The sequence below is a fragment of the Suricata suricatta genome, chromosome 7 (genome assembly GCF_006229205.1).
Source record: "Suricata suricatta isolate VVHF042 chromosome 7, meerkat_22Aug2017_6uvM2_HiC, whole genome shotgun sequence".
In the NCBI taxonomy this organism is placed as follows: Eukaryota; Metazoa; Chordata; class Mammalia; order Carnivora; family Herpestidae; genus Suricata; species Suricata suricatta.
Genome location: NC_043706.1, coordinates 83,258,169 through 83,281,276, shown reverse-complemented (window position 1 = coordinate 83,281,276; position 23,108 = coordinate 83,258,169). Strand labels below are relative to the sequence as shown.

Here is a 23,108-nt window from a genome sequence, read left to right as displayed (position 1 = left end):
GATGAGAGGGAGAGGAAAACAGAAACCCAAAGCAGACGCTGCTGATTGAGTTGAAATCAAGAGTCTGACACTTGGGGCACCTAGGTTGCTCAGTCGGGTAAGCATTTGACTTTGGCTCATGTCTTGATCTCATGGTTCATGAGTTTGAGCCCCACATCAGGCTCTGTGCTGACAGCTCAGAGCCTGGAACCTGCTTCAGGTTCTGTGTCTTCCTCTCTGCCCCTCCCCCGCTTACACTCTGTCTTTCTCTCTCTCTCTCTCAAAAATAAATAAACATTAAAAATGAAAAAAAAAAGAGTCTAACACTTAACCGCCTGAGCCATCCAGGCACCCCAAGGGGCTGCTGCTTTCTATTTTATAACCTTGATGCATATGCATATCAAGTAGGACTTGTAATGCTTCTAATTATTTCTCTCTTCGAGACCATGATCGGACACCGATGATCCTGCAGGTCAGAGTAGTAGCTTTTGCTCTGCTCTGTTATGGTAACCATGCTCAGCTCCTCTCTGGCTAAGTGCTCTCACCTACTCTGGGATACTGCCACCCCCTTTCAGTTCAGGAACCCCATTTCTGGGATGGCAGCATTGCCCATTGTCACTCTTGGTCTGCAGAGAATAGCTTCTATAGAGATTCAAGAATGCTAATAGTTCTCTCCATCAGTGTATCTCTTAAAGCTTTGGTGGAGGCAGTGCCCCCTAGATCCTGCCAGGTGACACAGTTAGAGGTCGGTGAACAGGTTGTTATATGATAAACCCAGTCCAGGATTCCTATCTGCCCAAGTCTTTGGATAGCTTCCTCTGTACCAAAGATGTTAAGAGATCTCAATTTCATTTTTTCTAAATGACTTTTGGGACCAGCCTTCAGTGAATCAGTTTAGCAAACTATTAGAGCCATTTTCAGTTAGCTGAGCTAACACAAAGAATCTTAGAATCTTTGTTTATTGTGACCATATCAATAAATTTGATCTAATATATTCCTTCTTACTTGACTCATTACCTTCAGAATCCTTTTCCGTACATACTCCCTGGTTTCTCTTTCACTAGAAAAGTCTTGCATTTCTTTTCTTTTCTTTTTTTTTAATGTTTATTTTGAGAGGTAGAAAGAGTGAACGCACATGCAAGCTGGAGAGGAGCCGAGAAAGGGAGAGAGAGAGAAAATCCCAAGCAGGCTCTGTGCTGTCAGTGGGGAGCTCCATGTAGGCTCATTCCCACCAACTGTGAGATCATGAGCTGAAAGATCAAGAGTCAGATACTTAACCTACTGAGCCACCCAGGCACCTCTTGCATTTATTTTTATGTAAGTGGTACTTGTTCCTAGGTCACATTTTGTGCTTCACCCTCTAGATTCTGCTTGAACTTTAGTCTGGTTGTAGGCATAGGAGTAATAGAGGTGGTGGGGCAGGGGCCATAGGAAGAACAAAAGTCCCTTGCAAAGAACTACTTAAGGTGAGGCCCTTCCTTAGTGAGTCTTCAGGTGACAAAAGACTAAGCTCATTATTTAAGGAGAGGAAAGGCCAGTTCTGTTGGCCAGGAAGACTGCAGAACAAGGTCCTCTGCTTCATCAAAATCCCCAGGTATCCGTACCTCAGTTTCAGGCCTGATTCCCTCCCAGTTAGCACTCTAATGTTAACAGAAGAGACTCTGTAAGATTGAGAATACAATTTACCTTGTGACAGAGCCACCCACAGAATTGGACTTAGGTTTAGTTTTCAGAAGTCTCATCTCTGGGGCAGTAGCAGATAGAAGTTATTTTCACAATGGTTAATGAAGCTTCTTGGTTCTTCATCTAATCCTTGTGTCTGAAATTTAACGTTCTCGATTTATTCCCCACCCCGCCCCCCATCTTGCAGAAATGAAAATCCTGGGAGCCACCGCAGACTACAGTATTAGTGACTCGGGGTGGGGTTCAGCAGTCTGTAATTTAACAAGTACTCCAGGCAATTCTTATGATCCCTTACCTTTGAGAACCACTTGGACACCTTCAGAATTCTCAGAGAAAATTATTTTCAAGAGAGAATTATTAAGGGACAGAATAATGACTTATTCAAACATACAGGGACTCAAAATCTACCTCCCTTTGTTTTTTAAAATTTATTGCTTTTAATTTGAGAGAGAGAGAAGAGGGGGAGGCAATAAGGGTCAGAGAGAGAGAAGAAGAGAAACTTAAGCACAGGGCTTGGTCCCATGACCCCGGATCATGACTTGAGCCGAAATCAAGAGTCAGATGCCTAACCAACTGTGCCACCCTGGCACCCCAAAATTTACCTTCCTTCTGTTCTTCCCTTGAAAGCAATTGAACAAACAGTTCCCAGGAAAGAAGGAAATAAAGGAAGCAGTGAACTGGAAGACAAAGGGCCTAGGAAATGTAGAAGCCAAGAGCCAACAGCAGGAAGGAGGATTTCCAGCATGGTAGTAAAAGGGAGTCTCTGCCTTCTGTGTGGCAGATCCAGAAAGTAGCCACTCCAGGGAGGGATGGGAGGACAAAAGGCATGACTTGAATATAAAAATGTAATTGATAAATTTGGCCTTTCAAAATAAAATACTTGTAGGTATAAAATTTATCAGGTGGAGCAGGTGAAAAAATTATTGATAGTTCTAAAAATTGAAAATAAAAATAAGTTAATTATTCTAGGAAATCCAAAATTTATATATGAAAGAATAATTCTGTTGGCTTACCGACAGATACACTATTTATATAAATACATTAATGTTTACATTACTGACTATTGTAATTCAAATTTTATTTTTTTTTAATGTTTTTTATTAATTTTTGAGAGATAGAGACAGCGTGAGCAGGGGAGGGTCAGAGAGAGAGGGAGACACAGAATCTGAAGCAGGCCCCAGGCTCTGAGCTGTCAGCACAGAGCCCGATGCGTGGCTTGAACCTATGAACCGTGAGATCATGACCTGAGCCGAAGCCGCATGCTTAACCGACTGAGCCACCCAGGTGCCCCTGTAATTCAAATTTTCAAATAAGATTTTGGTAGTATGAAGAGAGGAGAAATACGTTGGAGGTGTTGTGATATCTAAATTCTCATCTATTCTAATAGGAAGTCAAGATTTAATATTAGTATTGATAAATCAAAAAGCAATTTCTTCATATTATTTAGGAATAAAAGAATAAGTACTTTAAAAACCTTTGAAATAATTAAAAATGGTTACCCCAGAAAATGGTAATGGTTTGGTAAAGGGTGGTACAGGATTCAACTGTTATTTAAAAAATTATGTGCCTATGTCACATAAATACTAAATGAGTAAAGAAGAAATTCGCTGATCTCACAAAACATAGTGCAAATGAACTTAATTTTCCAAGTATGTATTGGGCTGTATGCAAAACATAATAGTCAGAGGGAACTAGGAGATTAATGAAATGAGTCTATGCATTCTGGGTGGATATCATCTTTGCAGAATAAAACAAATATCACTGCAGTAGCAGGTGAGGCCAGAAATACTACAACCTCCACTGCCCATTCTAGGCACTGACACCTCTGTAATTGTGACATTCTGGCACAGTCCCAACATAAAACACTTTACTCATATCATTAACTGAGTTACCCCGGTGGTGTTTTTGTAGATCCCTTAAGAGGAAGGAAAGAATCATTAAATCCAGTTCCTTCTGCCCTATGTGAGTTTTACATGTAGATATACTTGTGAGGTGTGTATATACACATAGATGCACACATTCACACAGAATTTTAAGATTTTCTTAGTTGGAAAATATCGTAAGAGTTTCCACTTATGGCTAGTAAAGACTGGATTAAACATCAGGACTGTTATGCAGATATTATCCAAATAAGGGAATTTTCTAGTTCTCATGCTGCTACTGTCCCATTTCCTTTGGAAACACAAGTTTTATTTTATCTTTTGGAAATGGAAATTTTACCTGTAAAACTTTCATTTAGGGGCACCTGGGTGACTTAATCGGATAAGCGTCTGACTTTAGCTCAGGTCATGATCTCACAGTTCATGAGTTCGAGCCCAGTGCCGGGCTCCATGCTGACAGCTCAGGGCCTGGAGTCTGCTTCAGATTCTGTGTCTCCTTCTTTCTCTGCCCTTCTCCCACTCATGCTCTGTCTCTCTGTATCTCTCAAAAATGAATAAGTGTTAACATTTTTAAGCTTTTATTGAAGTTTATGTAAAATTCCAAAGAAACTTCAGGTTACAATAGTATTTGATGAGAATTCCTAAGAGGAAAGAATCTTTTAACATAGTTACTATGAGCATTTCAAAGCTGCTGCTTTGCTTATTATGCTTCTCAGTAATAAGAGGAAGAGGGCCAGAAAATATTTACATTCTGGCGAGCCAGGAGTGCAGTGAATAATGAGCGCTGTATAGATACCAGGACAAAGGCACCATTAAGTCCATGCATGCTCCTTGATATTATAAATTCTGGTTCTTTTCCTTAATGTTTTACTATAAAGTTGCCTTTAATTCCTTTGTAGATTCCTTATATATCAGATAAATTGACCATACCTATTTAATAGGCACCAAAAAGCTGACGAGAAGCTCTATGTGCATGGGTTGGCTTGACAGTGGGCGGGCTTCAGTATACAAGGTGATTGGGCACCAAGGTAGCATTTTTCTTGGGGTGTCATCAAATGTTAGAATCTAGAGTTGTTTCTTTTCTCTATGGCTTTTTAATTATTAGAATAGACGAACCTTTTAGTCCTGCATGGGTAGCCCATGCCAGGCTGCTGGCGCTTTGGGAACAGGGTGGAGAAGAAGTCAAGGTGTTCATGTGGAATGTGCAGCTGTTCATTGAGTCTCCGTTTTCAGCCCTGCACTGATACTCTTAGGTTTATGCGTATCAGATTCAGTTGTGCCAGACTTGCGCTGCTGGAAAGAGTGTGTTTGCTTTCCTATGGTTGCTCACAGGAGGGGAGACCTGGGCTGGGAGCGGGGTTCTAGTGGTTCTGGAGATAGGTTTTCAGTCAGTTTACCAGTTTTCAGTGCCACCTACTTTCTGTGTTATGCGGTACCTTCCAATCCAGAGTTGTGTCAGCTTCTTCTAAGCTTATTTCCCTGGAAGTTTTGAGGATAAAGAGTTCTCAGTTCTGTTCAGTCAGCTGCCATGTTGCCATCTGTTTTTTGTCTTAAGACACTTAAAAAAAAATCCCTTATCTATTAGTATATTTTTTCCTTCATACTTTTTATTCTTTGGGATGTATATTTTGTTTAAAAAATCCTTTACTGTCATTTTAGGTATGATTTTTGAGATGCAGGGTCTATGGTTAGTCTGTGCTTTAAAGAAATTTTTAATGTTTATTTATGTTTAGAGAGAGAGAGAGAGAGAGAGAGAGAGAGAGAGAGAATGAGTGGGGGAGGGGTAGAGAGCAGGGAGATGCAGAATCGGAACCAGGTTCTAGGCTCTGAACTGTCAGCACAGCCGACCACGAGATCATGACTAAGCTTAAGTCGGACACTTAACCAACTGAGCCACCCAGACGACCCAACAGTCTGCACTTCTTAACCAGAAGTCCAGGAACCAATTGTTAATTGCTGTTTCTCTAGTGCCTGGAACATACGAAGTACTTAAATATTTGATGAAGATTAATTGAATTGAATAAAGTTAAAAGTTCTTATAGTAATGGGAGGCTTTGATGGCAGAAAATATTAGGACTATATATGTTTATATAACAACCTAAAAAGCATCTTCTAAATTGTAATTCTGCTTTGGCTCCATTCCATTTTCATTTTTGTTCCTCATCATGGTCATGGAAACGAAGTGTTTTAAAGAATGTCCATCAACAAAATGAAAAGGCAATCTACTGAATAGGAATTGAAAATATATACAACTCATATATCAGATAAGGAGTTAATATCCAAAATTTATAAAGAACTTCTATTATTCAACAGCAAAAAAACAAACAATCCTAATAAAAATTCAGCAGAAGACCTGAATAGACATTTTCCCAACAGGTAAATGATGGCCAACAGATAAATGAAAAGCTGCTCAACTTCAATAATCATCAGGGAAATGCCATCCAAAACCAGTGAGACATCTTCTCACACCTTTTAAAATAGCTATTCTCAAAAAAATAAGAAATAAGTATTGGTAAGGATGTGGGGAAAAAAGGAACCATCATGTGCTATTGGTGGAGATCTATATTGGTGCAGCTGCTATAGACAGTATGGAAATTTCTCAAAAAATTAAAAATGGAACCTCCATATCTTAAGCAATTCCACTTCTGAGTATTTATCTGAAGAGATAAAAACACTAACTCAGGAGTTAAGGATACATGCACCCCCATGTTCATTGCAGTATGTTTACAATAACCAAGTTATGGAAACAAGTGTACATTGACGGATGAATGGATAAAGAAATTGTGGTATAGATACCTGGTGGAATATTATTCATTTTTATTCATAAAAAGAATGAAATATTATCATTTACAGCAATATGATGGGCCTCAAGGGCACTATGCTGTGTGAAACAAGTCAAAGATACTGTATGACCTTTTAAATGGAATCTAAAAAAAAAAACAAAAGCAAGAAAAATCCCAATAACCAAGCTCATGGATACAACCAACAGATTGATGGTTCCCAGTGGTGGGGTCTGGATGTGGGTAAAATTAGTAAGGGAGTCAAAAGGTACAAACTTCCAGTTATAAAATAAGTAAGTCATGGGGATATACTATATAGTGTGGTGACTAGTTAATGATACTGTATTTGAAAGTTGCTAAGAGAGTAGATCTTGAAAGTTCTCATCCCAAGAAAAAGTTTGTATGGTGATAGATGTTAACTATATTGTACTGATCATTTCTCAATATATACAAGCATTGAATCATTATGTTGTACAAGTGAAACTAAAGTTATATGTCAATTATATCTCAACAAGAAAAAATAAATAATACATCATGTACTACTTCAGGATGGAGATATGTTTGTTTTACTTGGTCATGCACAATTGTAATTTATTAGGTTAGGCTTAAGATACCCATTGTGGGGCACCTGGTTGGGTCAGTCAGTTAAGCATTGAACTGTTGATTTTGGCTCAGGTCATGATCTTAAGAGTTTGTGGGATTGAGCCCTGCATCAGGCTCTGTGCTGGCAGCATGGAGTTTGCTCAGGATTTTCTCTCTCCCTCTTTCTCTATTTGTCTCTCTCTACTCCTTCCTCCCCCCGGTGTGGGTACTCTCTCAAAAATAAACATAAAAAAAGATACGTATTTACCTATTTATAATTTTTCTTTAGGGATAAACATATTGAAACTGATGTGTGTAGCAAATACAGTCTTCATTATTTTTTTTGGTATACATGTTTAGGCAATTTTATTTATTCATTCATTCTCTTTAGATGATGAAAATTTTTTTAAATCTTTATTTTTTTTGAGAGAGAAAGAGAGTGTGAGTGGAGGAGGGGCAGAGAGAGAGGGAGACAGAAGCAGGCTCCAGGCTCTGAGCTGTCAACATAAAGCCCAACGCAGGGGTCAAATTCATGAACCAGGAGATCATGACCTGAGCCAAGTCGGATGTTTAACTGACTGAGCCATCCAGGCGCCACTATATATAGGTAGTTTTTAAAGAGACTTGTGGTGATTATATTGTAAAGCTTTCCAGCTGTCACTGCTCCCTACACATTGCACCTTTGTAGTTAATAAAGCTTGAGAGTTATTGGATTAATGTGGCCTCTCATTCGGGTATATTTTGCATTTCAAAGTGACTATTTGATGATGGATAAAACCTAATAGGGACAAAGAACTTAAGCTATAAAAATGAGAGTAAGTAGTAAAATTAATATTTTGAACAAACAGATTAGTATCTTTATTCATAAAGCCAGCCCTAGACAAGGAAGAAGGGTAGATACAAGGATGGTAGAGAGCCCGTGAGTTGGGTACAGTGCTGGATCTCCGGTCTTGCAAGTGGGATGCCTCCACCCTTCATACCCCAGGAAATGAGTTTGCGAGCCTTTTGCATTTTCCCTTAAAATTGAGGACTTAATTCTAAGTTCAGATAATGAGTAGATTACAATATTTTTTAAACTTCCGTGCATTTATTTTTTCCCCCAATCATTGAGATTTATTAAAGGAATCTACTCAGAAATCCAAAGAGAGTTCTTTCTATTAAAAGGTCACCTCCCCAGTACAGAAAGAAGAGCCCCTATCACAGCGATAGTAAGATAGTAGGTTAGGTAAGTCCCGTATAGAAAATTCTAGGGTTGCAGACATTGATAAGAAGTTGGTGGTAAGAATAAGAGAAAGGTGATAATAAACTTTTTGAACAAGAGAACCGTATATCTCTGTAAGTTTTTTTGTAATAGATTTCTTCACACCTGAATGTTTTTCTTGTCATCTCCTATAGAATCCCCATCTTTTATTATTTGTTTGACATATTTTATCCAGTTGCTAACACATAGCCAGGTCTGTTTTAGTGAGAAGAAATTGAGAAGATCGTATAGATAGAAATTAAAAGATGGAAATGGATGGGCATGGGCAAGAAGAGGGAATATGAGAAACAAAAAGAGCTTTAGGAAAAAAAATATCTTGAAAATATGACCAAGACTTTTAATGTATAATTTTTTTCTCTTCTTGAATAACTTCTCCAGTATGGTTGGTATTGGGATCTGAGAGCAAACACACACACACACACACACACACACACAAGAAGGCCAGGAAACTGTGTTAGATCTTCATTAAAAAAAAAAAACCCGAGTACCTATAGGGTTTTTAGAACAAAAGTGTGTGATTATCATGCATTAAATAGAAACTGAGTCCAGTGTTCTTTGCCAAATAGTTTTTGTGTTATCATAAAAGTGGAATATGAACCTGTACCAAAGAGTTATTAAGAAAAATATTAGTAATCTCAGGAGACCCAGATACTAAAATCTGTATTAATAGTGACTGTGGAAGGCCATGCTGCTATTGGAAATTTATAAGAAAAATTAACTGGAAGGTTACAACTTTTGCCTTTGACAAAGCAGTAATACATTTTGATTCTCCTCACTTTCACTTTATTTATAAATGTTGTGAAAATTCCATCATGGTTGACAGATATAAAACAGAACAATATTTTAGTGCTGACTAGGCTAGAGACTTACGCATTTTTCAAGGTTAAAAAAACTGATATTTCATGATGAAAGTAAGAAGTTAAATGTTTTTTCAAAGCCCATTTCTCATTTTCTTTTTGTGTTTTGGGCTTCTTTGCAGGGAAAAGGTCTCTGTTGGAAGATGGAACTCTTTGTCCGTTTTCCAGAATGTTTCCAAGCCCATCAATGAAACATGATACTGCTGCTCTGTGTTGAAATGCTTGAAGAACACCCACATCTCTGCCAGCGCCTTTCATCCTGCTGAAACCATGGTCTTCTCCGCAGTGTTGACTGCGTCTCGTGCTGGGGCAACCAACACAACCTTCGTAGTCTTTGAGAGCACTTACATGAACATTACAGTCCCTCCGCCATTCCAACCTCACGGCGTTGGTCCGCTGCTCAGATACAGTATGGAAACCATGGCTCCCACTGGGATCAGTTCCTTGACAGTGAATAGCACAGCTTTACCCCCAACACCAGCAGTTTTTCAGAGCCTAAACTTGCCTCTCCAGATCATCCTTTCTGCTATAATGATATTTATTCTGTTTGTGTCTTTTCTTGGGAACTTGGTTGTCTGCCTGATGGTTTACCAGAAAGCTGCCATGCGCTCCGCGATTAACATCCTCCTTGCCAGCTTGGCATTTGCAGACATGTTGCTTGCAGTGCTGAACATGCCCTTTGCCTTGATAACTATTCTTACTACAAGATGGGTTTTTGGGAAATTCTTCTGTAGGGTATCTGCTATGTTTTTCTGGTTGTTTGTGATAGAAGGAGTAGCCATCTTGCTCATCATTAGCATTGATAGGTTCCTTATTATAGTCCAGAGGCAGGATAAGCTAAATCCATATAGGGCGAAGATTCTAATTGCAGTTTCCTGGACAGCTTCATTTTGTATAGCTTTTCCTTTGGCTGTAGGAAACCCTGACCTGCAGATCCCTTCCCGAGCCCCCCAGTGTGTGTTTGGGTATACAACCAATCCAGGTTACCAAGCTTATGTGATTTTGATTTCTCTAGTTTCTTTCTTCATACCCTTTCTGGTGATACTGTATTCCTTTATGGGCATACTCAACACCCTTCGGCACAATGCCTTGAGGATCCATAGCTACCCTGAGGGGATATGCCTCAGCCAGGCCAGCAAACTGGGTCTCATGAGTCTCCAGAGACCCTTCCAGATGAGCATTGACATGGGCTTTAAAACACGTGCCTTCACCACCATTTTGATTCTCTTCGCCGTCTTCATCGTCTGCTGGGCCCCGTTCACCACTTACAGCCTTGTGGCAACATTCAGCGAACACTTTTACTATAAGCACAACTTTTTTGAGATTAGCACCTGGCTGCTCTGGCTCTGCTACCTCAAGTCTGCATTGAACCCACTGATTTACTACTGGAGGATTAAGAAGTTCCATGACGCCTGCCTGGACATGATGCCTAAGTCCTTTAAGTTTTTGCCGCGTCTTCCCGGCCACACAAGGAGACGGGTCCGTCCCAGTGCTGTCTATGTGTGTGGGGAACACCGGACAGTGGTGTGAATATTGGAACTGCCTGGGCATTTTGGGTGACAGTTGTTCTTTATCTGACTTTGAATTTTCTCTCACATGGGTTCTCCAAGTATATTCATTGTTTTTTTATAGGATTCCTGTGTATGTGTGTGTGTGCAGGGTAAAGAAAGAATGGTGATTAGTTATAATTATGTTATCAAGGATACACAATAGGAAAATGATCACAAATGTTACCTCCAGGGTTCAAGAGAAATCCTTGATTTAGTGTAGGGAGATGGTGTTTTGTTTCTTGATTGATTTTGTTTTGAAGCAGGAATCAGGATTGTGCTTTATTGAGCCTGCAGTTACATTGAATTGTAGGTGTTTTGTATGCTGCTACGGTATGCTTAATTGAGTTTATCAGTTTCTTTTCTGGAAGACATTGCTGCTTTTTGCTATCACATTGGAGCCAAAACCACCTATATCTCAGTAGATATTTACTTTTATAAAAAAAAATAACCCGAGGCAGTTAGTGACATTTTAAAGGTCATTAATACTTACTTAGGTGCACTTTAAGAAATAATGTACAAACTGATTCAGTCATGTTTTTCAGAATTGTTTTTATACATGACATGTTGTGCTTTTGGGAACATTGCATTATCATTTCTAGGAAGATAGTTTTTAAAAAATGTTTTATCTGCATGTCCAGTTTTAAAGGAGAGAACATAAAAATGTAGACATTTTTCTAAGCACAATAGTGATTCTTTGGAGCAAATAGGGCAAAGTCGAGGAGACAGAGCATCCCTGCAGATTTAAATGGGATTGAGTTGAGTGGCAAGGTAACTTAGGCTGGTGTTTCCTTTACTCAAGAATTCTCACTGAATCTAGTGGGGAGAAGGACTTCCCATTTATTGGACGCTTACCATCTTCCAGGCACTGTGCATCATTTGATCCTCACAGCATCCTGTGAGGTAGGTAGTATTTCTTTTTTGGTGAAGAAAGCAAGTCTCAGACTAAAATCCTGCCCAAGGTTAATGGTAGAGCTGGACTCCAAAAAATCGGCCCGAACCCTGAGACTGCCGTTCTACTGTGCCACGTAGACATGTCATTCAGGTTTAGCATTTCCTAGTCAAGAAGGAACTCTGGGTATCCTGTAATTTTTTAAAAACCTTCTTTTTAAGGGTTTAAAAACTAAACCTTCCTTTTAAAAATAGCTTTACTTTATATTACCAAAACAATTGTGAAAACATTGCAGAAAGTGTGGAAAACCGAAAAAAAAAATCACTTACAACCACCCTTTTACAGTGGAACTTAAAAATCTTAGATAAATAAGGCTATAAGGAAGTAAGGTGATTTCATTTTTTTTTTACTTTTTTTTTTTTTTTTTTTGGTTTGTAAAACTAGTGACTGAAATTAGGAAGTTAGATACAGCTGTATGGAGGTCTTGATCTTGCACGTTCAGAGGCTTCCAGTTGTCCACCTGCTTCTAAATGTTCTGGGTACAAGAGCACTGTTGCCCCAGGGCCTTGCCCCTCGCAGAGCTGGTGAATGTGCTCAGAAGTGTTCCTTCTACAAAGAGGCAAAGATAAGCCAGCCCTGGTCTGAGCATAAAGCAGTTTTTAATAGGGCAAGTCTGGGGTTTCAAACTATTTTTCTCTTGCTGATGACCTACCCTCCCAGGTGCATCCAGAGCCTTTGGCCCCTTTCTCTGTAACCACTGACACACTTCATAAAGCGTTCGATGGGGAGACGGGAGTGAGGCTGCGGACTGAGGTCGGGAGGGTTAAAATGTAGCCTCTTGGCCACATCATGGGCTTTTTTTTTTTAATGTTTATTTTTGAGAGGGAGACAGAGTGCAAGCAGGGAAGGAGCAGAGAGAAAGGGAAACAATCTGAAGCAGGCTCCAGGCTCTGAGCTGTCAGCACAGAGCCCTTTGTGAGGCTCAAACTCAAACCATGAGATTGTGACCTGAGCTGAAGTCGGAGCCACCCAGGTGCCCCCTCTTGAGCTTTATGTAAGTTAACCATAAACAGGTTTTGGATTTTTATAGCATCTTTTCAGAATTTTGGTGCTTTGTGAGCCCATGGGGAAAATGAACCTGTTTCTTCACAGTTTTATAACCACAGAGCTGGACTAGATGAATCTTGCCCAACTTTAATGTGCTTTCTTCCACGTGAGAGTAGAGATTTGTGAAAAGCCCAGCTGTCAGCATCAATCTTTGGCCTCCAGTATTACCTCTTTACATTTTATTTATTAGCTGTTTCTTAAGATGGAATGTCTCCTGAGTGTCTGAAGAGCCTATAGCACAGTGTCAGGAGTTAGGACTTCGGAAGGTTGATGACAGCATAAAGGACTTGGGGAACCCTGCTCTTAAGGCAGTTGTAATGGTATGAGAACTGATTTTCCAGGTAAAGAACTCTTTCAGTTCTCAAAGCATATTACTCAGCATGTTGTTTAGGGATCAGCGTCTGCTGATAATCACCTACCTCTTTGGTTTCTAATTTATATTATTCACAGATTAAAATTGTTTTTGTCCACTAGGGATCTTGCAGAACATAAACACTGTAGTAGATACGTAGAAGCACATGGAAGTGAATCATGCTTTCCACTTTCAATATAAACTGGATTTCAAGCAGATATTTAATAAGTATATTTGACTTTCTCTGAGGAAAGTCAGCATGATCTGTATTCATCTTACATATTGGCAGTAGGTCTTGGGACTCCTTTTGTGATAGGAATTGAAACTGAGCTTTGCTTTCTTTGTCCTTTTTTTTTTTTTTATGAGCCACCTTGGACACTTTTATGCTACCTGGAAGGCAGCGCATCATTTGGTGGGAGCTTAGAGCACTGCCGAGATGCTCAGTGTTCGGGAAAGGAGAGCGTGCAGGGCCTTAGTGAGAACTCAGCAACAACACTGAACAGCGGTTCTCTTTACACTGGATACTCTTCATCAGAGGACAGTTTACACATCACTTTGAATGTTTTTATTGCATATGCATTTTGAAAGCTTTAAATAAAAAGTACTCTGGTGTACCTTTGAAGAATTTAGGTGCAGAATCATATGTTGCCTATTTCCCTATGTTTTCTTGAGGGGAAAAATACCACTATTAATTATCGCCGCTAACTGACATAATCAGAAATGTTTTTGTCTTCATTCTCCTTCTGGCTAATAAGTAAGAGGCACGAAAGATACAATGAAATATTTGTGGTCAAGAGAAAGAGTCAAAAGAAATCCTCAGTAGTCCAGTGTAGTGATATTCAAACTTTAATATGAATTTGTGTCTGTTCCTGGGAGCTTGTTAACGCTACAGATGCCCAGGTTCCCCAGAGGGCCTGGGATTGGGCCCAGGGATCACGCTTTATTTCGTTGAGCACTCTGCCCAATTCTGATGCACGTCCCAGGGTTCCTGATTCTGATGCTGGTGCTTCAAGAAGCACTGCTGTTGAAAATCTACGCATTTTAATATTGTCTGTTTTATCCAAAAATGTTTGTATCGGAAGTCATGATCTCCTAGTGCATGCATGATTCACATTGAGGGGAGACTCTGTGCATCATTGTGCTTTATTTGCAGCCACGTGCGTTAGTGCTGGATCTCACCAGTGTTAGCCTCACCTTCTCTCAGCTGGCAAATTCTGGTAGACCATATTGTTTCACATTTGAGCAAAGGGAGTGACTTAATATTTGAAAGTCGTGACTTTCAAGAGTCTGGTTCCTCTAATATTTTCTTTTCTTTTTGAGAAATGTCTTTATTGTATATAATCTCCAGAAGAGTATGAGGGGAATGTGAAGACTCATCTAATTACCGTTGCTCTACTTAATGCCAGTCGTGTTCAATGGAAGCATGAAGAAAATAAAATAACCGTTTTAATCTATGTATTTCGGTTGCTGACAAAGATAATTTGTTCCTAATCTTTGCTTTTGTTTACATGAAAATATTTATGTATATATCACAGAAAAACTTTTACCTGCTTGACATTTTATTCTACCATAAGTTTTAAGTTTAAAGGACTTCTTAATTCAAATTTATTTTCACAACCATAGTCCTGCTAAACTGCCTTTATTGAAAACTCAGTTTTTAAATAATAAAAATATCAAAGCACATGTTTGTTATTTCAGGTAAATGGTAATACATTTCTTAGCTATATATTGGTACTACTCCTTGGTAATTAAAATTAATTTATTTTACAATAGTACCTGACCTATATGAAAAAAGAACACTTTGAATTTTGGGTTATAATTCAAAAATAAAACAGTATGGTTATATGTGCATATTGTTATTACAACCAGGAAAAGAGCTCCCAAGAAGAAGAATAAATAGTTAACATTTCTGAAAGTGGAGTTTTTAAAAAAGGACTACTTCATCTTAGAAAAATTTGTCATGAGTAATACTTTCTGTTAAATTAAAATCTGAGTTGAGTTTCAAACCCTGCTTCCTTTGGGTTTTTATTTTCAAATTAGCTCTCAAAGCCTGTGTGTATATAATTATATTCTAGTTTTAGAAGTTCTCAAAGAAGTTAAAGATGACATGAAACTTGGCAAAGGACCACTGATATTAAGAAACAGTTTTAAGGAATTCTCTCTAGGAGAATTACGGAAATTTTATTGCTGATTATTTAAAATTAGATTGTCACTCGGCAAAGCGATGACAGTGTCTGCTTTTATTTTGTCAGAATGGTTTCAGACTGCACTTCCATTTCTAAAACCTAAGGCCTTTCTAAGATCCACTTTTAAATCGATAGGAAATATCAATTATTTGTACATGAGTTTCAACTTTTTGCCAATTAGACATAAGGGTTTCATTTTCTCTTGTTTTTCACTCATGCAATAGCTAAATATATTTCTTTTTACGTTCTAAAGGAAGATTGTCAATGAATCTACATTTGATAGTGTGTTTTTTTTTTTTTTTCTGAAATGAAAAGAAAGATACAGCGGAGTAGAGGAACACATTGAATTAAAAACATTTTTGGGGTGACTGGGTTGCACAGTTGGTTACACAGCCGACTTTGGCTCAGGTCACGACTTCATTGTTTGTGAATTTGAGCCCTGTATCTGGCTTTCTGCTGTGAGCTCAATGCCTGCTTTGGATCCTCTGTTCCGCTCTCTGTCTGATCCTCCCAGAGAGCGCAGGAACTTGCTCTCTCTCAAAAATAAAGATTAGAAAAAACCAAAAAACATTTTCATATCTACCATGAAAATAAAAAAACATTTGTCGTCTATCATGAACCCCACTCAACTCATACATAGTAAAGAGACCCTATTGGAGCAAAGTAGATATCAAGGTGCAAACAGATTTAATACAAAAATAAAAAAAGTTTATGGCTCTATCAGCGGTTAACCAAAGAAGCAAAATTGGTATAAAATATTTCTTAAGAGATTTATTCCAAGAATTGGCTTACATGATTTTAGGGCTGGCTAGATCAAATCTGAAATCCCAAAGGCAGGCAGCCAGGGAGGGCAAACGAAATCACAGGTCCTAACTGACGCTGTTGCCTCAAGGTAGATTTTTTTCTTCCTCAGGGAAACCTTATTCTGTTTTGAAGCCTTTCAACCGATTGGATCAAACCCACCCAGATTGTGGAGGATAAGCACTCAGTTCATGTGGATTGATGGTGGACTTTAATCACTTCTACAAACTACCATTCAAACACATAGATTAGTATTTAATGGATTAACTGGAGACTATAGCCTAGAAAAATTGATGCATCAAAAGGCCATTATAATGGTGAAATCCAAATTTAAAATAAAAATCCTCCTATGATACTGTACTGCTAGTCCAAAAATGTCAGTACATGTTGAGGTTAGTAAAATGACTAAGATAAGCTTGTTGCAGAGGGTGGGGTACACATTCTGACTGCATTTTACTCAATAATCATGGGGAACCATATTTATCTCTGGTTTTCACCGTATCTATTTTGAAACATCCCTAAAGGGAATAACAATTGGTCAGAAGATTATGTAAACCAACTTCCTTTCTATGTAAGTTTTCACTATTTGTGATGATGTCTTTTTAAAGAATGTGAAAGCATTTATAGTTATAGCCATATAAACTCTTAGCATAAAAGTATGCTAATAGTAATAATAATGATGAGTGCCATGTTTGGCCACTTCTGTCAGAATACACCTATCTTTTTTAATTCACAGTCTTTTCTCCTCTTCCAAAAGATGAAACTATGTTGCCAGGAGATTAATTTTTTGAGGCATAGCTTGGATTCATAGCTTTGGCCTAATGCCAAAGTTCATATTTTTCTACGCCACCTTGCTCCTATTATTCTCTGATAACAGAATTGAGCCCTTATTAAGAAGAGCTTACTAAGCATCATACTAGATGGTGACTACTCTGCATGCATTAGATAATAATAGCAAAACCTATACACAGAGTTGTGGATTTTAACAGAAAACCTAGATTGGTTTGTTCTTGGTTTTAAGTCATTACCCTATTTGGCTCTGTCAGAATAGAGCCTGGTAAGCTGACCAGGCCCCTGGCAGTCTCCAGCACACCATCTCTCATGGCACAGAGACTTCATGAACTTGCTGACTGACAGAAATTTTGGGGACACTTAGACACCCAGAGACTTCCCTTAAATTGCATAGATCCCAGAATCCCTTTTAGAAAGGCTTTTATGTGGTGCGCACCTGGGGTTCAATTATGTACTGATTTGTCTGAAGTACAAGGGTTTATCTATAGTGGGTAAGATTGGGGGTGAAGAGGTGGAGGTGATGAAATCAAGTGCTCTGGAGTCCCTGAGCGAGCTTTGACGGTCCTGTGGTGTCACCAGATCTCTTTCAGTCCCGCATAAGACGGCAGTGTTTTAAGACATCCATTAACTCATGATTGGGATAGTAATTAAACTTGCTTAATCAACTGAATTCTTGTACTGAGAAAGATACTGTGCCAAAAAGCCCATTACTGTAGTTTGCTGTATATTTATGAAAATATGCTTTTTTAAAGGTTTATTTTTAAGAGAGAGAGAGCACGAGCAGGGGAAGGTCAGAGAGAGGGAGACACAGAATCCGAAGCAGGCTCTAGGCTGGGATCTGTCAGCACAGAGCCCTACGGGAGGCTCAAACTCATGAGCTGTGAGATTATGACATGAGCTGAAGTCAGATGCTTAACTGACTGAGCCACCCAGGTGCCCCTAAAAAGATGTTTTCAATACTGTAACTTATCTTATTGACCATCTGTGACGGTACCTCTATTAGAGGTTGACAAATACACTGTACCCTAATAAACAGATGAAGACACAGTTTTAGAGCAACTAGATGACTTGCCCAAATCCCACAGCAATTAGGAAGTGCTGCTGGGATTCAAACCCAGCTGACAGCTCCCAGCTGTAGAGCTCCTTCCACTTTGAGTCAGTGAGATTTCACTGTCACAGACAGGATGGGAAGGTTGCAAAGTTTGGAAAAGTTATCAAGTAAGCAGAGGCCAGATACATGGTCCTGGAAGGTATCTTAATTGAATAGCTGCATTTTATTAGTAGAAAAGAGAATAGTAGAATGTTTACATTTTAAAGAAAATACTTTTTTTTTGGTTTTGTTTTTAGTTCATCACCCAAACTTTACCACTAAAAAGCAGTTGAGCTCATGGACAAAGGAACACTCGCAGGTCAATGTGACTAGGCCAGGAATGACCGCTTCCCTAGTGTATGGGCCAACCATTTTTTCTCAGTGTGAACTTAAACCCCGGAGGGGACTAAACTGGATCCACATACCCCAACCTTGCTCTGGTAAGTATTGCTATAGCTTCTGCCCCTCTGGACCTTTGCTGAAAGAACTCTGGCTTCACGGATGTTGGAGATTCCTTGGGAAACTGTCAGTAGCCGGGGAATTTCCTTCTCCCTTCCCCTCCTCTTCCAGGACACTCATCTGAGGAGCAGGGCAACTGCGGTTGGCACAGAAAGACACTTCTCTCTGACAGGAAGAAAGATGGCATTTTCCTGCACGACTTCCCCCCAGGTATTTATGTCTCAAAAGTTAGATGGCAAGACATCACAATGTCATGTTCGTCTCTTTGGAGACTACTATTGCTAAGCAGTGGGTTCTATTTGATCTCTTGAGGGCAAAAGGCTTGTCCTAAGATGCAGTGACAACCAAAACCAAAACCAGAGTAAAAAAAGAGAGCAGCTTGGTCTTGATTTCCAGCCCCACCTTTCTCCCTGAGTTCATATGTTTCTTTCCTGCTAGACAATGAGTTAGTTCCCTGAGGGCAGAAGACTGTACCTGTTTATGGTTTTCCCTTCACCTAGCATGGTGGCTCATAAAGGGCAGTGGTTCCCAAAAGTCTGGAGATGGACCCTTTGATAATAGGATCCTGGTGGTAAAAATCATAATGGATTTACCCAAACCAAACAGGGGCTAAGTGGCAAGAGCTAAGGCCAGCACCTAGGTCTTCAGTCTCCAAATTTAGTGATGAGCCCATTAGATATAAACCTGCTTTTCTGACTGAGGGGAGAAGCATCTGGGGGTTTTCAGATACAGCATCTAGGATACTTTGGGGGATGATTGTAGAGTGGATAGGGCTGCTAAAATTTATTTGCTAAACCTGACAACCTTAACTTTAGTGCAAATATGTATATAATATTCTGGCCCTGTGATGTGCAAATCATGTCATGGAAGAGGTCTTCTGTTCCTCTGATTTGTAAAGCGATCTGTGACTACATCTTGTGATCTTGACTAAATACATTGGGGCTCAGGCTTCAAAGGGAGGGAGGAGGGCATGACTCATGGTGCAGCTAAGGAGCATAGATATAGATGGACTGATAACAGCAAGTAAAGGTATGTTTCTGTAACCATAAAAGAATGATGATGGTGATACGGACAAGATGTATTCAGTGACCACCTCCATCGGGAGATTTCGGTTGGGAAAAGGTTTCTATTGTTGGAATTAGACATCCATATGTTGAATGCCATTTGAACACTTGCAACAGAAATTCAGAGTTTGAATCACTTTTACCATAGTTTTGGCAGGACTGGGAACAATTTTTTTTTTCAGCTGTTCTTCCTGATGGGAGCTATAAATAGTTTTGGGGAAGTATATAATTATCTCAAAGTAGAAGCTAAAGATAAAAAGCTGCTTAAGATTTTAAAGGAACATTTAATGGTTATTATTATGTAACATTTATTAAGAATGCACACTGTGATCATTGTCTTTGCCAGGAAGAAACTTGGAATAAAAAGTCAACCCAAGATGTGACGTGTAAGACCAAAAGGTATATTAACATGGTGCCCGAACAAAGGGTTGGTTCAATAAAAAAAGAATTTAGGAGTACAAAAAAGGCAGCCAAATCAGTGTGATATTGTATAGAAGTGAAGAAAACAAATCTTTAACAAATCTTTAAAAATACTGGCAATTTAAAACAAAGATGGATAGTCTCATGGAAACAGATAACATTAATGGTGCATGCATGGGGTTGTACTGTGTTTTTGGCAGTTAGCTTAGACTTACATATAAAAGGGGTTTACTTTTTCTGTTCAATGAATAAATACTAAAAGATTTAAATACTAAATAAAGACCCATTGTTGGCTGAAGCAAGGTAAGTGTTATAAATAATGACTTGGGGCACCTGGCTGGCTCAGTCATAGAGCATGTGACTCTTAATCTCATGAGTTCAAGTCTCACGTTGGAGCCCACTTAAAAATTAAAAAAAAAAAACACTTCAGGCATCATCTCCTGGCTAAGACTCTTATTGCTATTTAATGCCCCCAGAAAACTCACAGCTGAATAATCATATTAATACAGCCATCATTTATTTGATGCCTGCTAGATGATGCAAATATTACATCTGTATAAATATATAGTCTCTAATTCTTATAACTCTAGGATATAGATATTATCATTCTATAAGACCTTCAAAGCTCCTAGTGGTTAATTGAATTTTAAGAAGCCATAGGACCTATAGAGATACAAGAATTCAAACCCACATCTGCATGGACACTGGTTTTCAGGTTTTTTCATGTTGCAATGCCATCTAGTCAACCTCTTACATATGGTTTCTTGTTTCCTTCACCTTATTTTTCCCTCATTCAAAAAGGATTTTCTATTAGAATCTGATTGTCCCATTTAACCTAGTTTGGACTTAATGATCCATCCTATTCCCTCTGGGCCGGCCATCAGTTTGTCTTGAACTCTTCTTTGGTCCCTGGCCCTAAGCTCTGGTGATCTGTCTACATTATTCATTACATCTTCACCTTAGTGTATACTAGTTTCAGCATCCCTGAACATTCCTCAGTGCTAATAATTTGCCTACATGAACACCACAAAATAAAACATGAATATTCTCATTATGGCCTGAAGTCATGTGTTACTCATTTGCAAGGAAGAAGCATAGGAAATGAACCAAAGATCTTTATTAAGCACTATTGGTCCTTGTATCCTTAGAGAGCTTACAAATATAGGGCAGAAATCCCACCAGGCAGGCATACAGCTCCTAGAGTCTAGGTCAAACAGTAGACCTATGTGATCTAAATAATTCAAATGATGGTAGTTTCTTTGTGTTGGGGTTCTTTCTGGAAAGAGGTTCAGACATGGGGACCACTAGGCAAAGTTCCTGCTGAGATCTTTAACACGAAGCTAGATGCCTCCTTCCTCAGGAATGTTAGCTTGGTACAGAGATCATGAAATGCGTCCAGGCTTGTGGCACTTGTCATGAAGTCCTGAGTCTCAGAAGCAGGTGCCTTCATGGGTGTTTGCTCCCTTTTGTATCCTGAGCACTTTCAATTTAACCCCAGAAGGGGCTAACAAACGGTATTGTGGAGTTCAAGTGTTCACTAGAGTGAAAACTGCAGGTTCTTTCTCTTCTGGACAGGGGTCAGTTACCCACAGAAACATACTCAACAAATCCTAGCTTACGGAAATGGTGGGTATGCTAAGGACTCAGAAGTGGAGCATGAAAACATTATTAATGTGTGGCAGGTTCAGACCAAAGTTAAATAAAAGAAGTTGAGGGGTGTCTGGGTGGCTCAGTTGGTTAAGCATCTGACTCTTGATTTCGGCTCAGGTCATGATCTCATGGTTTCTGAGATTGAACCCCACATTGGGCTCTGTGGTGACAGTGTGGAGCCTGCTTGGGATTTTCTCTTTCTCTGCCCCTCCTCTTTCTCAAAACTATTTTAAAAAGTTGAGAAATGACTAAATCTTTGAGAAATGAGGTTTGCAGGAATGAAGCCAGCAGGTTGAGGCTTCAGTAAGCTAATGGGATACAGACCTGGTTGAGAGATGGGGCTGAAAGTGTCTAGATTTGCACAGTTCTTTCATACCTCTAGAAGGAAAACAGACCCTTGCTGCTCTCACATCTCTGCCCTCATCCTACACCATATGCTCTGACCATCTCTATACTCAGCATCCCAGCTCACCCACGGGCCTCCTGGCTTGCTCCCTGTTATTAACTTTCCTGTGAATGCCTTCCTCACTTGACCCTGACTTTGGGGGATACTTTTCTAGCAGTTAGTTCTTCCTTCTCATATTACAACTAGAATTCTCCAGCCTTGCTTCCTCAGATGACCCTGTTTAATCATCTCCAATCGTAACTCTGGGTGTATTACTCTGGCCCACAAATGTGACACAAACATCAATCTGTATATTCATTAGATTAGTGCTAGCTTTTGTGACAACAAACCCCCAAATTAATGGCTTAGTGCAAGAATAGTTCATTTATTTTTTGTATATAACAACCCAACTCAGATGTTCCTGATTGGCTTCAAATAGTCACCCAGGAAACCAGAATGATGGAAGCTGCATCGTATTCAGCATGTGGATTCCATTGTGCCAGCCTCCAGCAGACTGGATTAATGAGGTACTACACCTGGATATCTGAGAGATTTTTATGGGTCAAGGCTGGAAGTGGAGTTCATCATTTCTCCCCGACATTCCATTGGATAGACGTCAGCCACATGACTACACCTTTCTCCAAAGAGACTGAAAAATGGGTGCCCAGATGAAAAAGAAATGAATTTTGGGGAAAACACAGTGTTTTCTGCCACAGTAGCATCAGCAGTGACTCCTTTGTTTCTGGCCAGAGTATTACAAAGAGACAAAGTACCTGAGCCGACGGGACTCTCTCACTATCTGGTAGTGGCTCAGTAGAGTTACCCCATGTGCAGGCCCAGCCTCCTTTATGATGCTTTTAGCAGGCAGATTTCCCTCAATACAGGCTAGTGCTTCATATCTTTATGCACACATTGAACTGTGTACCCCAGGCTACGAAATGTATGGGGAACGAGAATGAGTGAAAATTATTGATATAGGTCAGTGTCCAAAGTTGCCTATATCTCAGATTCTTTTACCCCTAAAATACTATATTCCAAATGTGTGTGTGTGTGTGTGTGTGTGTGTGTGTGTGTGTGTGTGTGTGTAGGGAGCGGGGTAATAAGCCCATTTAGCTGATTGAAAGTTCTGAGCCCCAATAAGACCTACTGAGTCAGAATGTTTAGTAAATAGTTTGATCTTTGTTCTACCCTCCAGGAGTTTTCTCTTGTTCATTGTTTTCCATAGCTATGTCTCAGATGGGTATGGGAGGATGAGCTCTCTAATAGCATTATCTTGGAACAGTCTGCTTCAGCTTAGTAAAGTTTTAGGGTCCTGGGAGTTGATTTAGAGCTCTAACAAAG

The 23,108-nt window shown here is 39.4% G+C and overlaps 1 protein-coding gene across 2 annotated transcripts in view; it reads left to right on the top strand.

The window, feature by feature from the left end:
- The window catches only part of GPR63 (G protein-coupled receptor 63), a 49,252-nt gene extending 36,943 nt beyond the window's left edge, over positions 1-12,309 (top strand). For both annotated transcript variants that reach the window (XM_029945324.1, XM_029945325.1), the window contains one exon: positions 9,145-12,309. In XM_029945324.1, coding sequence (XP_029801184.1) covers positions 9,293-10,552 — 1,260 coding nt within the window. In that variant the 5' untranslated portion in view covers positions 9,145-9,292 and the 3' untranslated portion in view covers positions 10,553-12,309. The remainder of the gene's footprint in view (positions 1-9,144) is intronic.
- The last annotated feature ends 10,799 nt before the right edge of the window (positions 12,310-23,108 follow it).